Source organism: Mustela nivalis (assembly GCF_964662115.1).
Source record: "Mustela nivalis genome assembly, chromosome: 5".
In the NCBI taxonomy this organism is placed as follows: domain Eukaryota; kingdom Metazoa; phylum Chordata; class Mammalia; order Carnivora; family Mustelidae; genus Mustela; species Mustela nivalis.
The window spans coordinates 53201737-53229232 of NC_139024.1; the positions used below are offsets into that span (position 1 = coordinate 53201737).

General features: G+C 36.3%; 1 protein-coding gene and 1 long non-coding RNA gene across 10 annotated transcripts in view; one reads left to right on the forward strand and one right to left on the reverse strand.

Moving 5' to 3' along the window:
• TAB2 (TGF-beta activated kinase 1 (MAP3K7) binding protein 2) overlaps positions 1–27496 on the reverse strand; it is a 92443-nt gene that overhangs the window by 46306 nt on the left and 18641 nt on the right. For 3 of the 9 annotated variants that reach the window (XM_082730313.1, XM_082730311.1, XM_082730316.1), the window contains exons 2-3: positions 19771–19919; positions 911–1101 (exon numbers count right to left, since the gene is read on the reverse strand). The exons of 1 other annotated variant lie outside the window; for it this stretch is intronic. In XM_082730313.1, the coding sequence (XP_082586439.1) occupies positions 911–1012 (102 nt within the window). In that variant the 5' untranslated portion in view covers positions 1013–1101; positions 19771–19919. Of the gene's footprint in view, positions 1–910; positions 1102–19770; positions 19920–26381; positions 26487–27496 lie in introns of all 9 variants that reach the window. 5 more of the 9 variants (XM_082730314.1, XM_082730315.1, XM_082730318.1 and 2 more) reach the window with 3 other exon arrangements.
• Positions 20534–23295, forward strand: LOC309864643. The gene is made up of 2 exons (XR_014311660.1): positions 20534–21740; positions 21967–23295. It is a non-coding gene; the product is annotated as an uncharacterized lncRNA (long non-coding RNA).

Genomic DNA, 27496 nt, shown 5'->3' on the forward strand with positions numbered 1-27496 from the left:
GACACTTTGTCAGAAGTGAGGTGGATGGACTGGAGAGACCAAAACTGGATCAGACTAAAGGCAAATAATTAAATGTACAGATAAAAGCTGATGAGGGTATGAACAAAATGTAGTCACTTGGCATCAAATACAGATGTTGAGCCTTTAAAAATTTCATGCAACATCAACCTTTAAAAATAATTTGTCAAGTAAATACATCTGAGCCAAAATTATTTTTTATAGCTCTATTTTTAACAAGCTGAAAGATTTCTAGTTTATCAAATGAGAAGACACAACTATCACTAAATATTTAGAATTATGGATTTCTAAAATTGTACATACAAGAAAAATGTAAAATTTATTACATGGTTAGTGATATTAATTAGAAAGCCTACAGTTCAAATTAAAAATATATAAAAGCTTGTTTTGTTTTTATATATTTTTGACCTGAGGCATTGTTGAAGTCCAATTCCTTTGCTTTACAGACAAGCAAACTAGAGGATAAAGAAGGCATATTACTTACAAGATTGGCTTGGGGTGCTCATCTGGGATTAGAACCCATGTTTCCTGACTCCTTATTTAATGACTTTCTCACTTTTATATGGAGATGTGGAATTAAAAACATTTGCCAAAACAGGTGGGGTGTTGGGGGCAGGGGGAGAGTGAAGCAAGCTCACAGTAAGTACGGACCACATACCAATGCTTTCTACGGGGCTCCAGTTTAGTCCTCACGCCTACTTTACAAGGTAGGTATCATCTGTATGCCAGAGCTGAAACACCTATTAAAGACCACCTGACGATCAGATACCAAAGTTTGTTTCTTTTCATCACAGCACACTAATGCCAACAAGAGGTAAGAGCTTTCTTCTAATGTTAAAAAAACAACCACCCAGGTTTGTATGAATGAGTTCAGAAATCAATGCACACTGACCTGTAACATGCACCTGGATACAACAACTTCAGGTACTTCAGGGAATTTTTGTCGCAGGTCATTTAAAACCTGAAAATCAATTTGGTGGCTTCCTTGGGCCATTCGTATATTGCCTGATCAGGACTATTTGTACAGTAGGCAATTCTAGGCCTTAGTGGAAATAGTACTCATCTCTTCTGTCCAAGCATTTTCTGTGAAAGAAAGAAAAAAAATTTTAATGACAACTGATTAGAGAATGAATACTGTTGTGGATTTAAAATTTCGATACATAGGGTACGTGCTTTAGTACCGAACATTTAATATAAGTTATCAAAATATTATTCAGTCCTATAATGCTTTCCATATAGTTGTATTGTCTTTTCAATTTGTAACTCTTGCTGGAAAACTTTTAGACTAATTCCTATCTATTTGTATGCTTTATGATGGCTGTTCCAAAAGCTTTTAAGAAACTATTGTCAAGGATGTCTTCCCTCATTCTTCTAAAAGGGGAAAATGAGTAACTTCCCTAGCATTTTTCTTAATAATCTGAGGACAGCCTAAGGTGCATAATCTTATTTACTCTACCTATTATTTTTAAAGTTTGGATCCTGATAAAGTCTGATTCTACAAACGACTTTGCATGCTTTGTCTAAAAATGATCTATAACCCAGTATGTTTGATATCTTAATTTTCAGATATATTTAATCCTTAAATGTGCAATGAGTTAGTAGAATTTTACTCCATTTCTAATAAAATTAGTATTTAAAAAATACTAATGCTTGAGCCTCAACCCCAAAGGTCCTGATTTAACTGGTGGGGAGTAGCCTGGGCATAGGGATTTTTAAAACTTCCCCAAGTAATTCTCATGTGTGGCCAAAGCCAAGACCTACCTACCTTGTTTTTATTCTTAATGCAAATCATGCTTAATCTTGAAAAACTCTTTGGGATATAAATAATATGTAAGTATATTTAACCTAAATAACATATTAAAATATTTAAATATCATGCTATTTTCTTAATCATTTCAGTTTATGATAAACTTAACAAACAAGACCATCTCTCTAAAACAGATTTCTTATCTGTAGTATTTCTCTTTTAATTTTCTCTTTTAACATAAGCTTAAAAAAAAATACAGACCCTTAAGCCCCACGAATATAGGCATCAGGTCTCTTTTGTCCCTTTTTGCGTAGCTAGCACTGTGTAGGTGTTCAGCGTTCAGTGGAACAGTAGATATTAAAGTATTTTTTATTAAATTTAGTTATGGAAGAACTCCTGAGTCCTCAATAGAATATAAGCTCATTTAGATATACATAGTAAAAAGCCTTTCAGCTTTTTATTATTTAATTAAATTCCTTAATTCTTTTGTCTATGTGACGTTTCATAAGTAAAAGCTATAGTGGGTTACAGAAGAAAAGAGAAATACTGAAAATTAGTAAATGATACTTAGAAGTAAATTAAAGTGTGATGAACAGTATTGCTCAACCTGAAAAGGCCATCCTGGACTTCCCTTCAGCTATCAGCTCATTTCTCTGCCCTTTCCTTCTTCTAGGGGAAAACTACTTGAAAGGAATGTTTATACGTGTATCTTCCTTTCCTCCCTTCTAATCTCTTTGAAACCTTTGAACCCCAAACAGGCTTTCCCAGTTTTTTCGCCACCAAAACTATACTTATCAAAGCTGGGGGAGAACTTCAGCTATCAGACCGAACCAGCAGTCCTCCTCATCCAGCTTAGGACTCAGTCAACCAATCCCTCTTTAAACAAGGGCTTCACTTGGCTTGCGAGAGTTATACTCTTCTGGTGTTTCTCCTACCCACTGCCAGCTCCTTCTCAGTTTTGTCAGATCTTCTTCCTTTTCTGGACATCTAATGTTGGCAGACAATGGAATTCAGATCTAGGGTTTCTTTTCAACGATACTGATATTCCTCTGCAGGGTAATCTCATCCAAATACACTGCTTTACACAGAGGCTTAGCTAATTTATTTCTGATTTAATAAATAAATAAATAATAAATTAAAAAATTTATTTATTTTTGCTCTCCCTTGAGTTCCACACTAATAGAGCCAGTTAGATACCTGCCTCATGTCTCTTACTGGACATCTAAAACTCACTTTTCTGAGTAAGCCCAAAACTAAACTCTTAACTCTCCCCATCCAACCAATCCTTCCAGTCTTTTTCATCCCAGTAAATGGTGCCATAATATATCCAGGTGATCCTTCTTTCATATCCCATATCTAATCTCGTATCAAGTCTTGTTGGTTTTATCTGTAAACAGTATTTCGAATGGGACCACTTTCCGTCTGCTCTCGTCTGAGCCCCCTATAAGTCACCGAGACCGCCTAGACTGCCACAGCAAAGGTCCCTTAACTGGTTTCCTCCCTGCCTTCACTTTCTGCTCTACCCCTGCCCCTCACTCTATTGAGCGAAGTGATCTCTGTGAAAAGTAAATCAGGGCAAAATCCCTTGCTCGAGATCCTCCAACACAAGGCCCCCAGCTAACTCCCACCACTCAGACTTCACTTCTATCAATCTCCCGGTTCCCTCAATTCTGGTTAGTTCTCAAAAAAGCCATTCTTTCTTCCCTCAGGAATTTTGTACTTGCTGCGCCCTCTACCTGGAACATTTTACCCTCAGAGACACTAGCACGGTCCCTCTACTACTTCATTACCATCTCTGATCAAATGTCACTTTTCTCAGAAACCGTTTCTTTGACCCACCTCTCCAAAATAATGCCACAACTGTCTCCCACCCTGCCCCATCACATCCTCACACCCTGCTTTTCTTCATAGCATTTGTCAATACCTGATATGTATTTATTCATTACCTATCTGTTCCCACAACGTTAACTCCACAGGATTAAGAACTTTCAAGTTCACTGCTACATCCTCAGGATGCAGATCAAATGCAACATTCGTTGAATGAAAGAAGGTTTTACTGTATAGTTTTTTCATATTATTTTACTTCTTTTAAAACACATTTAAAAGATTAAACACATTTAAAATGATCTAGATTTGGAAATTTTTACACAATTTGAGGAGAGGCAAATAAATTTTTATTCTAATTGAGTTAGACCACCTTTATTAAAAGAGGATGAATCATGAATATAACTTTTGACTGATTCCATTATTAAAATATACATTTCCAAGATTCTTTGAAAAACTCTTAATCAAACCTGCTTTTCTTATAAAAACCATCAAGTGCACAAACAGGAAAATTGTTCAAATGTACAACTGTATTTTAGTGATTCCACTTCCTGTAATGGTCAGTAGCTCCTACTAGATCAACTCTTTCATAAACAACTATAAACACTAAACAAAGTATAAAAACTACTACTTGAAGGCAAAAAGCATCAATAACTATAGAAGGATGGTGGGGAGAAGGAAGTCAGTATTTTGAAGGTAACAGCATGGGGTGATTTTCCCTTTTTTAAAGGAATTGAGCCAGAGAACTGGTCCCAGCTTGTTTGGGTAGCTGAAACCTAGACAGAAAACCTACAGGCCTACTTGTTTAATGAACCAAAGGATAGACTCTGGCATAACCACAACAGCTGAAAACCTAGTAAGTAAATCACAGAAAGAGAGGAGCACCCAATCCTGTGTATAAATTCTGCACACATCTCTGATCCACAAACTACACACATGTGGGATCCAAGCAGCCTGGCCAAAGCTAAAATAACTGAGATTTCAGAGTCTCTAGTTGGGAGTTCAGCAAAGTTAATTGCCTACTAATGCAAGCAAGCAAGCAAACCAACCAAACATCAATACTCACAACTGGACGAACACAATAGAACCTAGCGTCTTTATACATCATTTTCATAAAAACACGTAAAGAACAGGAAAAACTGACCCATACTTAAGAAAGTAGGCAACCCAGGGAGACCAAGCCCAAAACAACCAAGACACTAGAATTATTAGCACATAAGGATTCTAAAGCAGCTGCTCTTACTATGCTTAAAGATATGAGGGCAAATATGCTTGGATCTCAGTTAAAGGAAAAAAAAACACACACACACACACAAAAACACAACCCCCAAATCAGAAACTGTATTTAAAAAAAAAAAAAGAGAGAGAGAGAGAGAACCAAACTCAATGTCTGAGATAAAAAATTCACTGGATGGATTTAACCACATACTGGAAATGACAGAATAGTCAGTGAACTTCAAGACAAAGCAAAAGAAATTGTCCCAAACTGAAGGATTGTGGGGGGAAAAAAAGGGCTGGCGGTAGGGTGGGTAGGGGAAGAAGAGAATCTCAGGGACCTATGGGAAAACATCACAAAGTGTAAGGTACATGTAACCGGATATCCAGAAGGATAGGGGAGAGATAATGGGGTAGAAAAGAACTATTTGAAGAAATACTGGCTAAAAATTTCCCCAAGTTAGTAAAAGATATAAACTTACAGATCAGGAAGATCTTAATCACCTCCCCAGACACCCTGGTGGCTGTTTTTGGTTGGGGGGTCATCTCACACATAAGGCAGAAGATGGTGGCTACAAAGACAACAAAAAAAAGTTGCCGGAGTCCATCAATTCTAGGCTCCAGATCAACTCTAGGCTCTAACTCCTCATGAAAAGTGGAAAGTGCTTGCGGGGGCAGGAGCAGACTGTAAAGATGATCAGACAAGGCCAAGAAAAACTGGTCACCCTCTCCAACAACTGCCCAGCTTTGAGGAAATCTGAAACAGTATTATGCCACACAGGCCAAAAACGGTGTCTGTCACTACAGTGGAAACAGTACTGTATTGGGCCTAGCATTTGGAAAATTTTGCCAAGTATGGACTGGTTACCACTGATCCAGGGGATTCTGATATCACTAGAAGCATGTTAGAACACACTGGTGAAAAGTAAATCATGCAAAATGTTTTATAAAACCGACCAGAGCCTGTTTGAATCAACAACAACAACAACACAAAAACAAACAAAAAGAAGATCCTACTCAAGAATATCAAAGCCTGAACAGGTTAGACTCAAACCTTAAACAGGAAAAGCCCAAAAAAACCACACAAAGGCATAACTGTCCAACTGCTGAAAATCAAGGAAAAATGTTGAAAGCGGCAAAAGAAATGACAGAGAGGGGAAGAGTAATTCCGGTGATGTCGACTTGTCATCAGAAACTTGGAGGCCAGGAGACAGTCAAATGACGTCATATAAGTGCTGAAAGAAAAAACACCAACCCACATTCTATATCCAGCAAGAGTAAACTTTAAGGACAAGGCAAGATTAACGGTTTTTAATGTAGTCTTTGTGGTGAGTAAATAAATTTAAAAACTAAATTCATTACTGAAACAAACAACAGGTGGTATTTAATTTTAAAAGGAAAGTCATGCAATATAACAATCTGGAAAATTATTTCTAATAATAAATGGAAATATATTTTCCATGGTTAAGATGCAACATGACTGTCTTTTGAGAAAATAAAGAAACCATACTTTCTAGAAATGTTTCTAGTGCAAAAATTTGGCACCAAACTGTCACCACCTCAAATGATCTAGGATGATTAATTTCTTAAGGATTCTATATTGTAACAGAAAATATACAGTACTACAGAATCTAACAGTAAATATACTGGAAAGCCTTATAAAATGTGCCTTATTCTTTCCTTTCTTAAAGAATATGTGAACAATTTATTTCTGACCCCTCAATTATTATCACGAGTGTGCAGAGAGCCAAGTATGAGAACAGGGCTCACCGACACCTCAAGCCATGATAGTTAGCAAGTCTTCACATTCACCATCACTTGTCACAGTGATTTTTTCCAGGACTCTAAGAGTAGGCAGCATGGCTAACTTTTTAACTGTACCCACAAGAAGAGACCATGGTCCCCAATTAAAAAAACAACAAAGAGAAAAGCAACAGGACTTACAGATCTGATCAAAATTCGGGCATTTATGAGGGAATGAGATCCAAAGAATGTTTAAAACTGGGCAATCATTCTCTAATTATCTTAATTACACTTAAGGAGTGCCCAGAATGAAGCAGATACTGTGCTGAAGATACAAGTAGTAGTCTGTGCCCTGGCTCTCCAGGTCAAAGAAATTCCTGGATTATAGGCACACAGACACAGGTTTATAATTCAGATAGTTATTTGAACTGGTGCACTATTTTACCTTCTATCTGCCTCCTGTTATCAGTCTAGGTTGTTGCTACCATATTTGTTCCACCTCTTTCATATTCAAAAAGAGACTGAAAAGGAGCAATGTACATGAGGAAAAACTACAGAGAGCGGAGAGCAAGAAAAATGTATGGCCCTAGTCCTGATGTGCCTTAGAGGCCATTAAAATTTGGAAGTCTTATTATCTTCAGAGTAATGGGAAGCCACTGAAGATTTAAGCTCAGAGACAGGGAGGGAGACCTGATCAAGAAATCATGTATGTATGAAGAATGGCTATAGAATAGAGAAAAGGGTAAAATATAGAAGCCCCATTGGCAAACCACTGCTGGAGGCTAGCCAGGAAATGCTAATAGCTTGTCCCTGCAGAAACAGCAGTGGAGGCTGAGAAGGAAAAACTGAAGGGATATTTAGGAAATAAAATTAATAGAACTTGTTGATGAATTAAACATTGGGGTGAAGAAGTAGGTGTCAAGGTCAGTTTCTGATCTATGAATGATAGAAGAGGACCAAGAAAACAAAGGGTAGATTACAGGTTTGGTGTTGAACATGTTAAGTCTCGGGCAACTTAAAATACCCAAAGAGATATAACACAGAACGAGTAGAGATCGATGGGTCTAGGGCTCAGAGAGCAAGTCTGGGCTACAGAGAAACACGAGAGAGGTATCTCCGGTGCTGGCATTAAATTAAAACCTGAGTGTAGATAATCCTAACATATAACTTAAGAACACCTGAAGAAAAAGATTCTTGGTTATATTATGTATAAAACATTATACAATCATTATTAATTTTTCCTTAAAGGCCAACATTCCTTCCAGCATAAAAACCTGAACAGTAGATACAAAAAAATGATTTTAAAAAATCTTACTATTTATTTGTCCAGGAAATATTTTAACATATATATATATATAAGACATATCTTATATTGAAAATTTTAAATAAAATTGTAAAAACAAAACCATGTACACAGTTTAAGAGCCAAAAGAGTACTACAAAACTTACCAGGGAAACCAGCAACTTCCCTACCTCATGTCTTTCTACTCTTATTCTATCGAGTAACCACTGTCAACACTGGGCTTTTTCTCCACATTCTTACACAAAGTGATTATGGGGTTATTTCTTGATTTTCCCAACTTCACACATTATCTATGGATTTCCTACTGTGGAAAATGAAGATTTAGCATTGTAATTCAGTTCCCGAATATACACATACACCATGCTTCTCAATTCCTATGCCCATCGGCCCAATTACTCATTTCAGAATTTTTGCTTAAACCTGTATTCAGTGCTTATATTTCCTTTTTTTTTTTTTTTTTTTTTTTTTTTGGTAAATACTGTTAGCCTAGTCACTTGGTCTGTTATGGGGGATGAGATCTATCTCCAAAGTGCTTTCCTATACTAGCATTTGGGGAAGAAAAGTTTGAATGTTCTTAATTAAAAAACTGTAGAATATTAATCATATCTGATCAAAAGCTAGTTTTCCATCAAGTACAATGAACAAAGCCTTTGCAATTCTCACTCTACAGGACATGAGGAAAAGAGGCATGAAATACGTGAAGGGTTGTAAAGGGGAGACACTACCATTCTACTAAGTTACAGATTTAGATGAGACATGTTACTTTCGCAAGCAAACTGCCTAGATAAGATAAAAAACAAAACAAAACAAAAAAACCCTAAAACAATGAGTATGGAGATATGTAAAAGTATATCAAAGACTGCTGCTGACCAGAAGGTACCATACAAAGTAAATGAAGGAGCAAACTTTTTTTTTTTTTTAAGATTTTATTTATTTATTGACAGAGAGAAATCACAAGTAGATGGAGAGGCAGGCAGAGAGAGAGAGAGAGAGAGAGGGAAGCAGGCTCCCTGCTGAGCAGAGAGCCCGATGTGGGACTCGATCCCAGGACCCTGAGATCATGACCTGAGTCGAAGGCAGCGGCTTAACCCACTGAGCCACCCAGGCGCCCAAGGAGCAAACTTTTAATATGAAAGGAAAAAATGGCAAGATCCAACTTTTAAAATAAAAGGAGTAGCTAGTTATGTACTTTGTATAATTTAAGCTTGACAATCAAAGTATTGGCTTTTACTATTAAAGTCTTACCAAAAAAAGAAATCAGTGAATAAATTAAATGCCACTCTGAGATAGGCTTAAAAATTTCCCAAAGAACAGAATTTCAAGAAACAGCAATCTACGCTTTAGCCATTTGTTTCTAAAGTTTTCTGGTGAAAGAGCATGTCAATGGTTAAAAGCAGAGATAACACTGCTAAATATTTCAACCTCAATTCTGTATTAGTGGGCATTGTCTCATTTAATGAGATAAATAAATGAGATAATGTATATAAAGTATACAGTATTTGACACATAGTGGTGGCTGCTTAAGTATAAATTCCAGGATTCTATAATTTTCTCACTTACTTATGAAATTGACTCTGCCTCTTACTTGCAGTATCTTCTTGGGCAAATCATTTAACTTCTCTGTGCCTCAGTCTATAAAATGGTGATGATGGAATAGCTATCTCATATATTATTATGAAATTAAATGAGTAATACATACAAAATATTTAAAAAGAGCACAGAGTAAGTACACAAATAAGGTAGCTTATGTAAGTGCAAGTCACTAAACTACCATTCGTTGTAAAATGGAGAGAAGAGCTCAAGGAACTTCAAGGATTAGTGATAACATAGTAAAAGTGAATTGCATTGCGTCTGCCTGCCCTGTAGCAAAACATATACACTGGTAGTAATATTATTTATTCTAAATACCATGAATTCTCACAAAGTACAAAGGAGCAAAACCTTAGCAGAAAACAGGGCTGCAGGCTACCCTAACTGTAGAATACAGAGACAGCTGACTGAAATTCTGTAGCCTTTGCTTTCCAGGTATATGGACAAATAACCCAAGTAACGAGGAAACTCGGGCTCCCTGTGAAAGCAGTCAGTCAGTCCCAGGCCATCCGTGAGGGCCAGATGAGTGGTATAAACTGTGCTGTATGTGTTTAAAGGGCCCTCTGGGCTGAGGGAGAGACTGGGAGGCTCTGAATCATGGGTACTTAGCAAGTTTAAGAATATAAAAAAGAATGAAATCTTGCCATTGGCAACAACATGGACGGATCTGGACGGTATAATACTAAGTGAAATAAGTCAGTCAGAGAAAGACAAACCAAATGATTTCTCTCGTATGTGTTCATTAAGAAACAAAAGAACAAAGAAAAAAAGGAGAGAAACCAAAAAACAGACTTACCGATACAGAACAAACTGGTAATTACCAGAAGGGCAGTGGCTGGGGTGGGGTGAAATAGGTGAAGGGAGCGAGTGCACTGTGATGAGCACTGAGTAATGTACAGAACTGCTCAATCACTACATTGTACACCTGAAACCAATGCAACTGTAATATTAACTAAACTTAAACTCACATTAAAAATAAAGGTTTAAGTATGAGGCAAGACGACCAAATAAGAGGCAGATTCTGGAGACAGTGAATCAGTCATCTGTCTGGCTAGAAAAAAGGAGGGACAGAAGGAAGGAAGGGGATTATGAAGCAGGAGTTTGGGGTGGGGAGTAGTTACAGGAGAAGATGAGAAAGGCCATTATTACAGAAAACCTTCCTTGAGATACAATAACACTATAAAGTTTTAATATTATTATGTAAAACTATATACATATTTTATCTTTGCCCCATTCTTACATGATTTTTATTGGAATAAATGTAATTATTCTAACAAAGGAATATACAGTTCAAGTTGAATATCAAAAAGAAACAATGAAATATATACAACTATAATTCACTTCTCAATTAGCACTAGGGTTCTCCTTTAGCTTATGGACCAGAAGGTGAAATCTTCCCATTTTAACATATATACCATCTCAAAATTAAATTAATAAATACATTAATTAATTTCCAAGAGACAGACAGAGAGAGTACAAGCAGGGGGAGCAGCAGGCAGAGGGAGAAGCAGATTCCCCACTGAGCAGAGAGCCTGACATGGGACTTGATCCCAGAACCCTGGGATCATGATCTGAGCTGAAGGCAGACACTTAAGTGAATGAACTATCCTAGTGTCCCGTCATCCCAAAATTTAATTCCGGCTAATAACCTCAAGAGATGATTTTTTTTTCCTGTAAACAATGGAATCTTGAGTGGGACAGGATCCTAGGTAATTATCTTGTGAAAGTATATAATTTAAAAGGTTAGAGAAAAGCCTGTTGCCCAGTATACTCCATTGTGAGACTTCTCTTCCATCTATCTGATTTTATTTCATAAAACCACCCCCTGATGACAAACAAAATTCTTTATGCAAGTCCTCTTAGTCCCAAATGTAAAGACTATCTTGATCACTGCTGTATCCTAAATACTTAAACAGAGTATCTAAATACTTAAACAGAGTATGCCAAATATTAGACGCTCAGTAAATATGTGCTCCAGTAAACTCCATGCATCAGAAAATGCCTAGATTCTGAAGACTACTATAAAAAGTGGAATCTATCTATCCAAACAAGTGTTTCCCTTACCCTGAGCTGTTAAGTCAGTGCTGCTAGAGTACTTGTTTTGAAACTGTTAAGTTTGTTCTAATGCAACTGACACAACAGGGAACAATTTGAGCATTAAGTGAATTTTGCTGTGATTTTGCCAGCAGGAAACACTAGCTGAACACAAAACCACACTCAGCTGAAACAAGTTGTATGAATACACAAAATGTAAATATGAACACACCTCAAACATCTGCTAGCCACCTCAGTTCACCATATCTGCGCATGGTCCCACCTTTCTACATCTTGTGTTACAACTTTCGTTCTGATTTCAGAAAACCCTTCTTTGGACCACTTCATTAACAAGCTGCCGCATCTATGCTCACTTCCACAAGCAAACTTCAGAACTTTTTCAAAGTACAATATTTGCTTGTATATTGTGTATGAGTACATATAATCATTTAACATGTGTAAAACTATACTGTCATTTTTTAAGGTTCCTATCTTTTTTTATTGTTCTCTGATAAAGTTTTTGAGTGTTTCATCCCAAATTCTGCTTTTTCCATAAGCCCTGTGGCTTTTTTTCATGATTTGCATAGCACGATTTTTTTGCTTGATTTTTAGAAACACTATGTTAAATTTTAACGGAACTATCTGTGCTGCAAAGCCCCTCTGACGTCAGCAACTGTGAATACTAACTTCCCCAGGGTGACTACTAGGAAGACAGAATGTTTCAACTTATCTCTTTGTTGTCAAAATCATGTTAGTAGTTTCTCATAACTAATTACAATTTATGTGTCTTCTGTGAATTGGCTGACATTATCAGACCATGCAGTGAGTTATTCTTAAAGAGTATCCTCATCAGAGAAAGAAGCATTGATATGCAGGAAGAATAGCTGAAAAATGCTATAATTGTTTTTAATTTTATTAACATATAATGTATTATTTGTTTCAGGGGTATAGGTCTGTGAATCATCAGTCTTACACAATTCACAGCACTCACCATAGCACATACCCTCCCCAATGTCCATAACCCACTCACCCTATCCCTTGCCACCCCCGAGCAACCCTGTTTGTTTCCTGAGATTAAGAGGCTCTTATGGTTTGTCTCCCTTCCGACCCCATCTTGTTTAATTTTTTCCCTCTCTACCCACCAACGACCCCGACCCTGTCTCTCAAATTCTTTGTATCAGAGAGATCAGATAATTGTCTTTCTCTGATTGACTTATTTTGCTTAAGATGCTATAATTTTTAAAATTAAAGCAAACTTTGAAACCTTTCAGCCTCAGTATGATTTCAGAATTAAACCTTAAAAAAAAAAAAGAAATATATTCCCTGTCTAATTACATACACTGTTTTAAATACCTTTTACTTTACTGATACATTATCTAAGCATCTCATCAAATGCTAATTAGGTAATAGTTGGTGCACTTAACATCTGCTTAACCTCAAAAGAATTTGCAAATGCCACTAACTGAACATGAAAAATTTAAAAAAATTTTAACAGCAAATTATTAGAATTTTAATTCTTGGAACATGATGTTACAACTTTACTAAGGCAAAACAAACCCTACCCCCACCAAATTTACAATATCAAGTCATTTTCCTAAGAGTTAAAATGTGGGAATTATAGCTATGTAATTAGAAAATCTAAAATTCAAATACTATCACCAGTGAAGCCTCAAAACAAGATAATTATAATTCAACTTTAGCATAAATTTTAGCATGAAACAGTTGTAATATTGAATCACTTTACACAACCAGTTATTTACAAAAATAAAGTAACGGAAACATACCAAATCAGTCATCTAAATGTTACTATTTTAAATTAGCTATCATGTTCAAGCATTTTAAAAGCTTGAAAGGAGCAAAGGATTATGTTAGCAGAAAATCAATTCCTCAACTTTATAACCCTGCAATAATTTACTTTGTAAAGGAAAAAAATAAACATCAAAGGCTGAAGTATGTAATGATCCATACTACCTCCTCCTAAAAAGAAAATGTCCCAATTTTTTCACTTAACACATTGCCTCAAGTCCATGAATACTGGCCATTTCTTATGGTTAAAAGGCTTACCAGTTAGAAGCTTTTCTAAAGGAATGTGCAAGTCAGCCACACTTAGCAATTTATGTACTGTGGTTTTGTGGTGAGTGCTACCATTTTCTAAGGATCAAGAAAAGCGCAACAAATCTAAGACAGAATGGTTATAATTCATCAAAACATATTATATAACTAACTACCTTGGGTGTATTTTCCAATTCGTATCTCACTATTTTTTTTCCAATATATTAGGGCTCTAAGATGGGATACACAAAGTTATCTTTCAGTGCCCCCTTTTACTGTACTTTTTGGATAATCCATCCTGTGTATAAATATCCTTAAAAGAAAACATGATATAAATAAATGATATGACAGTAAGTTCCTATTATGGATAGGAGGGGAAAAAGAGAGGATAAAAGAAAATGAGAGCACTCGGAAGGACGAGTTAGCATCTTCTATCAACCACAAACATTTGTAATGAACCAATGAACTCAATGGCATGTGAAAATTGTAACAATCTGGTTAAAATATTAATCTAAAATGGCATCTTAATATGAAGGCGCACATAAAGTTAGGAGAAGCTTCATCAACTAATCCCCACGCAGTTCCAAACACTTACTTGGTCCCATGTTTTTATGGTACATCTCACATAACTTTGTCCATATTCCTTCAAATGTCATGGTCCTCAACTGACTTTTCCCCAGAGTGGACTTCTGGCCACATGCTAGATGTAGTGTGTGAGTGTGTGTGTATATGTGTGTTACAGCACTGACTGTGTGTTAATTATGTTCATGAGTTACACATAGTTTAAATAGGTAGGTGTTATTGCTCTCTTATTAACAAAAAGCTTTAATAACTAACAAAAAATTAAACTGGCAATTTTAAAATTATACACCTATACTTGATTGGTAATACAACTGTGGTGAATGGAGACAGCTATGCCTGCTAATGAAGAAACCATATAAAAAATTATTTGTAAAGAACAGCATTTAAATAAAACATGTCATTACTGTAATAGCACTCAGAACCTTAAAAAGAAATTACAGAGAATTCAAAATGAGCAAAGGTGAAATTTGTAAAACATATTAAATTGAATCAAGTCTCTAAAATACAACACAATGCAATAATTTTGTTTAGTATGTGCCCATCTTTCAAATATTATAGTGTGAAACTGTTGTATATAGTTGGCTATTAGTCTTGTTATAGTTATGGTGAATGAATTTTTTTATTAGATGGTCAAGAATAATCTCAGGGGGTGCCTACAGGGGTCAGTCGGTTGAGCATCTGCATTTGGCTCAGGTCATAGTCTCAGGGTCCTGGGATCAAGTCCTGCATTGGGTCCCCTGCTCAGTGGGAAGCCTGCTTCCCCCTCTCCTCTCCCAGCCCCTCATGCCTCTCTCTCTCAAATAAATAAAATCTTTAAAAAAACAAAACAAAAAAAATCTCAGAACTGTATGGAAACTTTCAACAGCACATTTATTATATATAAATCTATTCCACAATTCTCCAATTTAAATACTCTTAGAAAATATTCAATATTTTTAATTGTATAATGTAATTGAATAAAGAACCAGAAATCTCATCCTACAAGTACCCATAAACCTACAGACTTTCCTAACAGGAAATCTGAACTGTAAAAATACATAGAAGTGACTATATCTACCTAATATTTTTATTTATGATAACCCATTTTCTAATCTATTTTTATATTTTTTCACATGTACTCTCTCTATATATTGCTTACTCAAACTTTGTTGAGTGCCTGCTACTACTCTACACTATAGTAGGTGCCAAAAATATTAAAATTAATAAAAGCACATTTGCCTAGGTTCAAGAAATTCACATTTTAGTAGGGGAAGATAAACATTCAATAAATAAATGTAATAACTGAGTTGTTACAGATATAAAGTGCAGTGAACAGGGGAGACAAAAGAGGGGCCAGTCAGTTTTGAGGGAAGGGGAGGATTTAAGGAAAGGATTCATTAAACAAGGGGATACCTAAGCCGGGCCTTGGAAGATCAGACGTGTTCACCAGGTAAGTGAGAAGGAAAGAGTATTTCAGGCATGGGTAGTCGCCTAGGGAAAGAGTTAAAAGGAGTGAAACAGTGTGGTGAGTTCAGGAAGCCAGAGTCGCTAACTAACACTGAGGTGCAGGGAGAAAGATTCACAGGGAGACCGTGTGATGAAAGATGAGGCTGAAGCAGCAGGGCAAGGCACACTACGCAAGATGTGAAGGGTCCTCCTCTGCATCATACGAGCTGCATCCCACAAGTCAGCAAAAACAACAGGCCTCTCATTTTCGCAATACAGAGGATTTCTCTCTGAAGTTCCAGGCCCTGCCATGCCCCAGTGGTGGGCATGCCTTCAGACAGCAGCAAACACTGTGCCATTTACAGGTGTATAAACTGTAGTGAAGGTTAAGAGGAAAAAGTACCTAAAATGTAGAAACTAAGGAAAAGGCAGGTGAAACGTCACAAAGAATGCTGTGCTTCAATTTAGTCATTAGGAATAATAAAGGTCTTATGGGATATCCCTGACAACTGTTTGTATTGGGGGAAAGGCCATAAAAAAACATGATAAATTTTAAGAATTATGGCTGAGTGGGGCAGAGAAGTAAGATAAGGTTGAAAAGGTGGCAGTGAAAACTGTATAGATTCCTAATAATGTAGAAAATACATCTAAGAAAATTCTATAGGCCTGAACCACCTTCTGGTCACCTTCCTGTGTGGGACCCACTCTACAAATACTGCCCACCATATGCCAGACAATGCGCTCTAACCATTTAAAGGTGAATAAAATACAGCTCCTGCTTTTGCGAAGATTACAATCCAGTAGAATTCAGATTTATACTGGACTTCTACAAGCACATATCCATGACCTCTCTTTATCCTCCCCACTTATGAAGCAGAGAGGACAACTGCTAATACCGCTCCTCTGAATGGAAGAGAATCATGGACAGACACACAGAACAGTGTTCTGTGCCAGCGGCTCCCAATGGTGGTGTCGCCACCCAGTGCTACTGCCGTCAGCTGTGAGGTGGGCTGAATGCAATCTGTCATGAATAATAAAGCATGAGTGGTCTAGCTCTTTGTCTACATAAATTAAAGCGCCTAATCTAGAGAGAAACACAGGTATTTCAAGAGGGAAGGCACCTCAGTGTGTACTACTAAAAACAACCTCTATCGAGGCATGAATAAGTACATTATATAGTAATATGAGGGAATAATACCCTGCAGCTGTTTGTGTTTTTTTTTAAAGTGGAATAAGACATCCAAACAATTAAATGGAAAGACCTTTATGACTTTAATGAATGAAAAAAGAATCTATTATAAGAGTATACTTTGTTGTTAGAAAAAAAAAGACATAAAAATAGATTTTAAAAATTATTGTTATATGAATGCATAGGAAAGGTTCTGAAAGAACACACACTAACTGGGGCGCCTGATGGCTCAGTCGATTCAGCGTCTGCCTTCGGCTCAGGTCCTGATGCCAGGGTCCTGGGATTAAGTCCCGAAACCTCAGGCTCCCTGCTCATCAGGGAGCCTGCTTCTCCATCTCCCTCTGCCCCTTCTCCCCACTCATGCTTTCTCTTGCCTTCCCAAATAAATTAACTAATTAAAAAAGAAAAAGAACACATGCTAATGATTTTGGAGAGGGAGCTAGGTAAAGGGACACATGGATGGAAGACGACCCATCAGAATACATTCTGGAACATGGATGGGAGAGTAAGAGTAGAATAATTTCAAAGTACCTGTATTTAGCCAACTATATATACTTCCAAATAACTTAAAGCTAATTTATCTATATTAAAAATGTTACTGCTATAGTTAAGCTGCAACAATTACCACTTTTCCGGATGCTTGACAGTGGAGATCTACAGTCACATTTTGATTTAAATCTTATGTATGGGCTTTATGTTTAGGTGCATGACTATCTCTATGCTCAGTCCTGTTAAAACAAAAAGCCAGGTACCCCCCCACCCGCCTTTTTTTCAACGAAAGGCTAACTCAGTGTGAACTAATGTGCAGCTGTCCAACTGAAGTATTCATTCACTAATGGGATAGTTTAACTTAAAAGAAAGAGGCAAGGGGTATTAGAAAAAGAGGTTTATGTTACTTCTTCAATAAACACAATATTCTTATAGAAAGTTATCACACATAAAGGTGGACAAGAACACTTTTCTCTGAGTTTACAGTATAATCGCCATGATTCAGCATTAATGATTCATCATTACTTTGGGCCAGGTCCTGTGCTAAATGCCTAGTATGTATTATTTCAGTTACCTCTCACATTCCCGTGTTGAGGATTAAATGAGAAATTTCAGGTAAAACTCTTCACACATAGCGTGTGGTACATACAACAATAAATGTTGTCTTTAATTAGGTATTACTACCACCTACTCCGACTTCATCAAGTCAACCCTTATTCTACCTCAGTCAGCTTTTCAAAAGACTCACCTACTTAAGTACGCCAATGCTAAGAAATCTCCAATAATTCCCATTACCTACTACTGAAGTCCCAACTCTTTCACATGACATTTGAAAGCACGCACGACATAGATCCATCTTCTATCTTATCCCATACACTGTTGTCTAGGCACACTGGAATGCTCACAATTTCTAGGACATGTTATATACTTTCATTTCCACAACTTAGAAATATTCTTGCCATTCTCTCAAAAGAATTTTATCTGTTCTTCAAGGCGCAGTAGAAATGTTACCTTCCCCACAAAGCTGATTCTTTCTGGTACTCTCCAGTACACAATTCACACCCCTATTTTTTGGTATTACTTGTCTGTAAGATCACTGAAAGCAAGGTTTATTCATTTCCACATACCTACTGTGCCTATTACAGTGTTTTATACAAAAATTGCATTTTAGGTAATGTAGAAAAATCTCATCATTACCAATAGCCCCAGTGATAACTAGTAAGACTTGAAATTCAAATGCACTTTCTCCCCTCCAATTCCTCTGACAGCAGTAATGATCCTATAGTAACTCTGACAGCAGATCCCTTTCCAGTCCTAATTTTATAATGTCCTAACATTCCATGAGATACAATCCTTTCAATACCAAACAAATCATGTGGGACATAATCAGTGACCCAATGCTGAATACACCGGCTGACATTAAATTCATTATACATTAACAATGGAGGAGAGAATTTTTAAAGCACAAGTTAAGGATATTAGAATCATCTTGCAAAATCACAGTTGGGATATAAAATTCCTCTGTTCAATTCCTCTGACTTGAACTTTAAAAGCAAAAGATATGGAGGGTCGCCTGGGTGGCTCAGTTGGTTAAGTGTCCAACTCTTGGTTTTGGCTAGGTCATAATCTCAAATGTCATAGGACTGAGCCCCTGTTTGGGTCCACGCATGGTGGGGAGTCTGCTTGGAGATTCTGTCCTTCGGCTCCCCACCTCCAATAAATCTTTAGAAAAAAATAAAGAAATAAAACAAAAGATATGTATGGCTATCTGCCCACTTAGTAAATAAAGTTACCTTTTATGGATTAATCCTGTTTCTAAATCTATACAAATGGGTAAAAGTAATAAAAGTCCTAAAAAGCTAATTGCCCTCTGCCCTCTAACCAACCATAAGTAGTTTTTACTCCATTAATATCTAAGGCAACAGGAAACCTCAGTTTTTGGTTGTGTTGTTATATTCCAGGACAATTCCAACTACTATGACTTTCTTATCTGATTTATTTTGAACAACTAAGTAAAAATATAGCAATATTATATACTTACATTTAAAATTCTTCAGGTTAAAAAGTACTATATAATACATTATCTGGTTCAATTCAGAAATCCTATGATTTCCAATTACTGAAGAATATATTAATTCTATGTGAAGACGTTTGTAGTATAGAATAGTTGTGAGAACTAAGATCACTTATTTAATTCCCTGTGCTACTTATACTATATGTGAACCTCTTAATGGAAGAGTTTTGTTGTGTTTACTTTTCAATGAAGACCAGAGTATCTTTTGTACATGTACAGGGCCTAACTCAATAGCATTTCTAATTTATTTTTAACTGTTTTTGTATTAGTTTGCTACTACTAGCAAACAAGTTAAATTAGAAATCTTCAGGCAAAGGGTATGTTAAAGTCAAGAGTAGCTGCATGTTATCTAGATGTTAGGAATGTTACTAAACTTGAAAGCAAGAGGACTACAGATGTTGAAAGTAAAGTTTTGGTTATTATAATTGTCATAGTAAGGCAGTTACGCAAGCTAAGCTTAACTGGTGCCATGGACTTTAGCATACCTGGAAATAGAAAAATTCAAATTGTAGCTGTTCTTGATTGGCCCATTGCCATTTTTGTAGCTTACAAATTTTTAATTAAGTAACTGCAGTGAGCTCATCTCTACTGGATACTTCTTTTCCAGGGCAGGTCCAGGAACTGGGTCTGGAGCCTTGAAAGCAGAAGAGAAACTGGAGTAAACTAGGGGTAGGCAGAATAAGAAACGTGACCAGATAACATTATGAGATCTAAAAGCAGTGAGTTAGTCCCCAGTGAGTCTCACATAAAATACTGAGATGGAAAAAGGATCTCTTAAGTTCCAAGTTACCAAAAGATGCTATTTACATTAGTTAAGTCATTGTCTTACTTTACCCAATTCTACTCTACAGACTCCCAGTTCCAGATATTCAAACAGTGGCCTATATGAAATCTATACAGGCTTTTTGCAACAGACTGTCCAATATGGGACCACAGAGTATAGCAGAAAGAGAAAAACAACAAATCTACTTTCAGTGGTAGAATTAAAATCGTAAAGTCCTCATCTTCCAGTCATTTTGCTCTTCTCTCACTATCTCATTTCCAGTCATCTTCTAACTTCTCCCCTAATTTCCTACAATCAATTCTCAGAGGTTTCTTAAGAAATGCATCCAAGCAATGAACTGAATTTCAGGTTCCAATTTTTTAAAAATACTTGGTAATCCTTAAAGTAGGAGGCAAAGAACAGCTCATAAGATGTGGTTCGTAACCACACTGGAAACTCTTTTTTCCATTACCAAAATAGACTGATTTTTTTTTTTTTTTTTTTGGTATAAATTTGTTAGGTCCATAGGAAAAAAAAAACAAACCCTGTAACTACAAAGGTTACAGAAATGTAGGATACTAAAAATGGTAGACTGTTGTACAAGGGCCTGGAAACAATGTCCTTATGCTTGATGAATTGGCACCTGCAGGAGTTTCTCTAAGGAACAAATGTCATAGCAGTCAAAATAAACTGAATGCTCTGCAACTGTCAAATGATGGCAGACTGTGAGAACTGTAACAGCAAAAAAACCAACAACAACAAAACACACACACACACACACACACACACACACACACACACACAGTGAAGAGGAAGATTCAAAGAACTCCTTGCATTTCTTGTGACCAGCAACACAGCAAAGTGAAACAGAATCAAAGCAGTTTTTAAGAAAATGTAAATTTCCCATCTTTTGTGACGGTATGTTGTTGGTGAAAAAATTCTATAGAGACAGATCCAGGTTCAAATCTGGTTTCAGGATGGAATCACACTAAAACTCTGAACAAGTTTCTTTTCTATTAAGTGGGATACCACACCCTACCTCACTGGGCTGTCAAGAGGATTAACTGAAGTGTAGAAGAACATGGCATACAGTGAGTATTCAATACATTTTTCTGTATTACTACAGAATGAAACATTTTTTTATTCTAAACATATGGGTATACTTAAGTTTCATTTTTATATAAGCTAAAGCAACAGCTATATGATAAGCTTTAGGTTTAAATATCTCAACCGCATCACATCAAAAGAGATATAACTGACTTATCAAACTGATTTCAGAACAGCTAGCTATAAAGGGAATGTGTGAGAGCCTAAGTCAGGAGCTAATGATGAATAAAAATAAAACAATTTACTTTAAGGATATAAACAAAATCAGTGGTAAAGAAGGAGACATGAATTCTTTTCCCTACAAATAAAGGAGAAAATACCTTTGTCCATATACTTTTGTTAAAAAGTTATAGATCTGGAAGATGCTATACTTTTAAAAAACAAAACTATTTCCATGCAAGATATAACTTGGTCTTTGAGTCAGGAAATGCTTTAAGGGAAAAGAAAAGCCTTACATTTGGGCAATAATTTTCCTCTCACTGATAGAACTGTGGGTTCTATACAAAATTATTATTTACCAAATATGGCTCAAAGATCAGATTACACCTTCCCTAGCATTACCAAGTAACACAGCAAGTATCAAAAGTAACAAGAATTTTATTTTATTTTTTTTTATTTAAAGATTTTATTTATTTATTTGACAGAGAGAGATCACAAGTAGGCAGAGAGGCAGGCAGAGAGAGAGAGAGGAGGAAGCAGACTCCCTGCTGAGCAGAGAGCCCGATGTGGGACTCGATCCCAGGACCCTGAGATCATGACCTGAGCCGAAGGCAGCGGCTTAACCCACTGAGCCACCCAGGCGCCCCAAAAGTAACAAGAATTTTAAAAAGATCTTAAAAATAACTATCCACTGCTACAAATTTATTTCAAAACAGTGTTTAAAAGTTAACACAGAGGAGCATCTGAGTGGCCCAGGCGGTTAAGCATCTGCCTTCAGCGGTTAAGCATCTGCCTTCAGCCAGGTCACGATCTCTGGGTCCTGGGATTGAGCCCCACATTGGGCTCCCTGCTCAGTGGGGGAAGTCTGTGTCTCTCTCTCTCTCCCTCTGTCCCTCCTCCCTGCTTGTTCTGTCTGTTTCAAATAAATAAAATCTTAAAAAAAAAAAGTTAACGTGGAAAGTGTCTCATTCAAAACACACGCAATTTACTTAGAGATGATAAGATTAAAGTCAGTCTGTGTATTCCCTAGAAGGCAAAAAAAAAAAAAAAAAAAAAGTATTTAAGAAGGAAGATTCCCATTTATTAATCCATATAGATGGACTTCCAAAGATCAAAAAAAAATACTTTAAATGATTTTTAAAATTTTATAACTAGCTATAATGAAATCTCATTACTCACAGTAAAGTAGATTCTTTTCGTCTTTTCCAGACATACAATGTCATCTATAGATAAATTTGCCTTCTCCCTTTCAATAATTTTTTTGTTTTTTAGTCTGATTACATTGGGCAGTATTCCAAAGACAATATTATAGAATAGTTAATGCTGGCCAGACTTTTCTTGATTCATGACTTTTAAAAAGGAATTTAATATTTATTTCTAATAACAAAATGCAGACTTCTGGTCTGAGATATGTCAAATCTTAGGTATACTCATTTATTCCTGTTTTATGAAGGAATATTAGAAATAAATGTTGATCTCCCTTTTTTTTACGCTTCAAGATATTCATAACCCTCTCTCACCTACTAACATATGAATGAATGTATCATTTCTACATTCTACATTGCATTCTACTTCATTACAGTATTATTCTGTTAACATAATGGTAGTTTCCATTTGATAGTTTTATTAATCATTTTTTGCACCAACTGTTGTGAGATTGGTGTGCAATCTTTTACGCTCATATTTTATTATCATGTTACACTGGCTTTGTAAAAAGAACTGGGGAGTTTACCTTTTTCCTTCTACACTCTGTAATTGTTATCAAGGGCTTGAAGTTTTGGGGCGCCTGCGTGGTTCAGTGGGTTAAGCCGCTGCCTTCGGCTCAGGTCATGATCTCAGGGTCCTGAGACTGAGTCCCACATCAGGCTCTCTGCTCAGCAGGGAGCCTGCTTCCCTATCTCTCTCTCTCTGGCTGCCTCTCCGTCTACTTGTGATTTCTCTCTGTCAAATTAATAAATAAAAGCTTTTAAAAAAAAAAAAAGGGCTTGAAGTTTTAAGAATTTAATAGTACAACCTCCTGGGTTTGGTGCATTTTGCAGCAAACAGTCTCTTACTAGGAAGACCAGCATTTTCATCCATGGCTCCAGATGCTATCCCCCACCCCCATCTTGAGGAAACCAGCCACCTACCTTTCTTCTCATCTTTCCCTTCAACCTTTGAACATGTTTAAGTCTTAATCATCTTAAACATAATCCATGTATATACTCATACCAGAAAGTATTTCCTTATCAGTTAAGTCTTGTCCAGCAAGTATTTATTCATAAAACTATTTATGAAAATAGCTACTTTATTCAAGGCACTAAGCAAAGAGAATGGGCGTAGTTCCTGCCCTTTGCCTCCTCCTCATCACGTGAGAAACACAAACATTAAAAAAAAACCTGCCATAGCAATGTAAGGAATGGATATGCTATGCTAGGCCATCTGTCTCTTACCATTCATGCCGTGCCAAACTTCTCTATTGAGTAGTAATACTGTGGCTTTGATTTTGTCTTAACCGACCTCGAAATTTCCCCCCTTGGTAAGAGTTTTATTCAGATCAAATACAATAACCTTTTCAGGATCCTCATCTACCATATTGCAATAACTAAACTTCTTAGAATATTTTGAGTTTTACTGGTTAATTTCTTTTTTTTTTTTAAGATTTTATTTATTTATTTGACAGACAGAGATCACAAGTAGGCAGAGAGGCAGGCAGAGAGAGAAGGCAGAGAGAGAGGAGGAAGCAGGCTCCCCGAGAAGCAGAGAGCCCCATGCGGGGCTCGATCCTAGGACCTTGGGATCATGACCTGAGCCGAAGGCAGAGGCTTTTACTGGCTACTTTCTAATTCATCATATCATTTGATCTTCATGAAAAACCACTGAGAAGGCTTGGAAGTCATTACTCTCATTTTGCAAGATTCAGAAAATTAAGTAATATATTAATTATCAAAAACTTCAATCCGTGGTAGATTGAGGGCCAGAAATGTATTTGTGGCTTTCTAACTCCTGGTTCAGAGTTCCCTCTGGGCGATGCCTCAGACCTTACTGGGGATATTACATAGTATACAATAAAAATACCATGTTTTCTTTCTAAAATTCAAAAACATTTGAATTCCGAAACAGTTGGCCTTGGGTTACAGATAAAGTACTATGAACCTGTACAGTATTATTCCAGGAATCCCAATTAGGGACTATTCTTTTCCCTTACGCCACTCCATGCATTTTAGCTCCCATGTTTACCACCAAGCCCTTTAAGTTCTTAATAGCTCTTAGTTAGAATCGCCAATTCTACTCCACCCCTACCGCCACCACACTACCCCAGTCATCCCACATTTCAATGACCAGACCCACAGCTTACCTCCCTGCCACCAAAGTTTTCCTATTTGACCTATGAAGCCCAGTACAGCAGATTAAAAATGCTCCTATATAATCACTTTAATAAATATTTCACTCCTTTGCAGAAGAATTTAATAAACTGGAACAGATACATGAAGAGTATAAGGATAATGAATGTGGGATGACAGACAAGTTTTTGTTACCTTGTAAACTTTATAGCTGTGAAATAAAGAACTCCCTCTTTTTTAAACTTAACGAAATTAAAAATGTTTTCTAAGTTAACTTTCATTTATTCTATAATTAAAAGAAACAAAAAATTTATTAGACTCCTCCTCTACTTATCATTTCAACTAGAACTCTTTGGTATGGCTTTCAAGGCCTTTTCCCACCTGGTTTCACTATATCTGGTGTCACTGACCCCTTCGGCAGTCTGAAGGCTACAGATATCCTCTCATAATATTTTTAAATGCATTAAATACAGTATGTAGGATTACAAAGAGTCAGTTTTACTAAAAATATAATTTAAAAAAATGGATTTAAATGCATAAATGATTACAAAGAATGTATAATGAATACAAATGCAAAATGATTACAAAGAAATTAAAAAAAATACTGAAAGTTACCAAGTTTCTTTTAAACCTGTATTTGTGATATGTTAATATATATGCTTCTTTACTAATACTCAATAAAATAAAATCTAGCAGAAGTCTAATAACCATAATTTTGAAGTAATCTGCATAAATTATATTAAGAAATATCAATAATTATAAAGTAATATGGAAATATCTGTGCTTTACCATTAGTAATAAAGTCATGGCCACTGCTAATACTACTGTGCTTTACTGTTTAAAATCCTAATACAGATCTTTCTTGAGTTATGATGGGGTTCCACCCATCATAACCCCATTGTAACCTGAAAACACTGTAAGTCAAAAATGCATTGGATACACCTAACCTACAGAACATCACAGGTTAGCTTAGCTACCTTAAATGTGCTCAGAACACTTACATAAGGGCAAAATCATCTAAACAAAGCCGATTTTATAATAAAGTGTTAACTATCTCATGTAATTTATTGAACAGTGTACTGAATGTGAAAAACACAATGGCTGTTTGGGAGCAGAAAGGTTCTGTAAGCAAACATTGGTTGTTCACCCTCACAGTTTCATGGCTGACTGGAGGCTGTGGGTTGCTGTGCTGCCCAGCACACAAAAGAATCCGGCAGTACATACTGCTAGCCAAGGAAAAGATGGAAATTCAAAATTTGAAGTATCATTTCTGCTGAACACATATCTCGTTTGCATCATCAGAAAGTTGAAAAATTTTAAGTTGAACCACTGTAAATGGGGACTGTCCATAGAAGGAAATACTGAATTTCATTTATAGGTTCCTATTAGTGAAAACATAAAGATGTAGGGTTTTTTCCTCATCTAAACACAGGGATTCCTCTAAAGTCTATCCTCAGACCCCTTCCGGTTAATGGAGCTAGAGTAAAACTCACACTAAGTCCACCTACTTTCATTTCACACTAGTCCTTTTACCCATAGGAATCCAGTCAGGCTTGTCTGAACATGTTTAACCCAGCTTTCTTTCCTGTACGCTACTGCCCGGACTTAAAATGTCATTTCTCCATCTTGATGCTTATCAAAATCTTAACTACTCCCCCAAACCAATTCAAGATTCATCTCCTTCTTGAATTCTTTTCTTACTGCTTCAGTCCACATGGATCTATTCCCAAAACTCCCACTGTACCTGTGGGTCAATGCTTCAAGATCCAACATTTAATTTTTCTCTTCTAGTTCCACTTCTGTGTCTCTTCATCTAGGTTATAAAATCCTTGAGGACATGGGCTGCATCCTTGTAAATAAGACACTGCTTACATATAATAAAGGCATACAGAATATACTCACAGTAAGCAAACTACTCTCAATAAATTAGAAGATCATTTTTTTGACAACTTTAAAAACAATAAAACATCAAGAAGGCCAAAAATTCCACAAAGCACCTAAAAGGCAGCATAAATTTTAACAGTTCACTTCAATTAAAACCTAGATATTCCTATTATATTAAAAATTCAGAAGCTTATTTACTAGGTAGTAATGAAGTCCAAGTAATAAATCAGGAAAGGAGTGGTAAAGTAGGCATAAAACAATGATTTGTTTCAAAAAATATTTGCTAAGCACCTACTACATGCCAGGCACTATACTAGATTCCACAGATTCAATGATTAAAAAAAACCAAAGTATCTCACATAGGAATTTACTGTTAGACCTTGGACTAGAACCTAGGGCTCCTGACGCTCATTCTGAAGCTCTGAAACAAAAAGCTATTTCTATCCTTCAGGACGGGTTAAGTGTGGAGCAAGGGGAATGTTCCCGACTACTTATTACTATTTACTAGAAGGTAGTAAATCATATAAAACATTATAAAAAAACTATTTGGAGCTATTAAAGGTATATATACACATATACACATTAAGTAAAACCTACATAGTGTTATTATTAAACATCATATAAAAACCTCTATACATAAAATCTATTAAAAAAACGATTTTGGGATAAGTTTCAATTATCTTATGCAGCATTATTTATTACCTAATGAAACCAGATGAATGAGGGGTTACTCTATTCATTGACTGATGTTTTAATCACAAACACTTCATAAAGTTTTTTCTTCAAAGATCTCTATCCAGTTGACTCACTTATTTCAAAAAATACAAAAAACTTACGTACCATATCTCAGAGGTTGGGTGGGTGTGGCATGAGGTGGTAAGAGTGATGGTGGTAAATACCATTCTAAGTAATCTGTCTTTCTTTTTTTTTTTTTTCTAAGTAATCTTTCTTGTTGGAGGGAAGGGTCAAAAGATG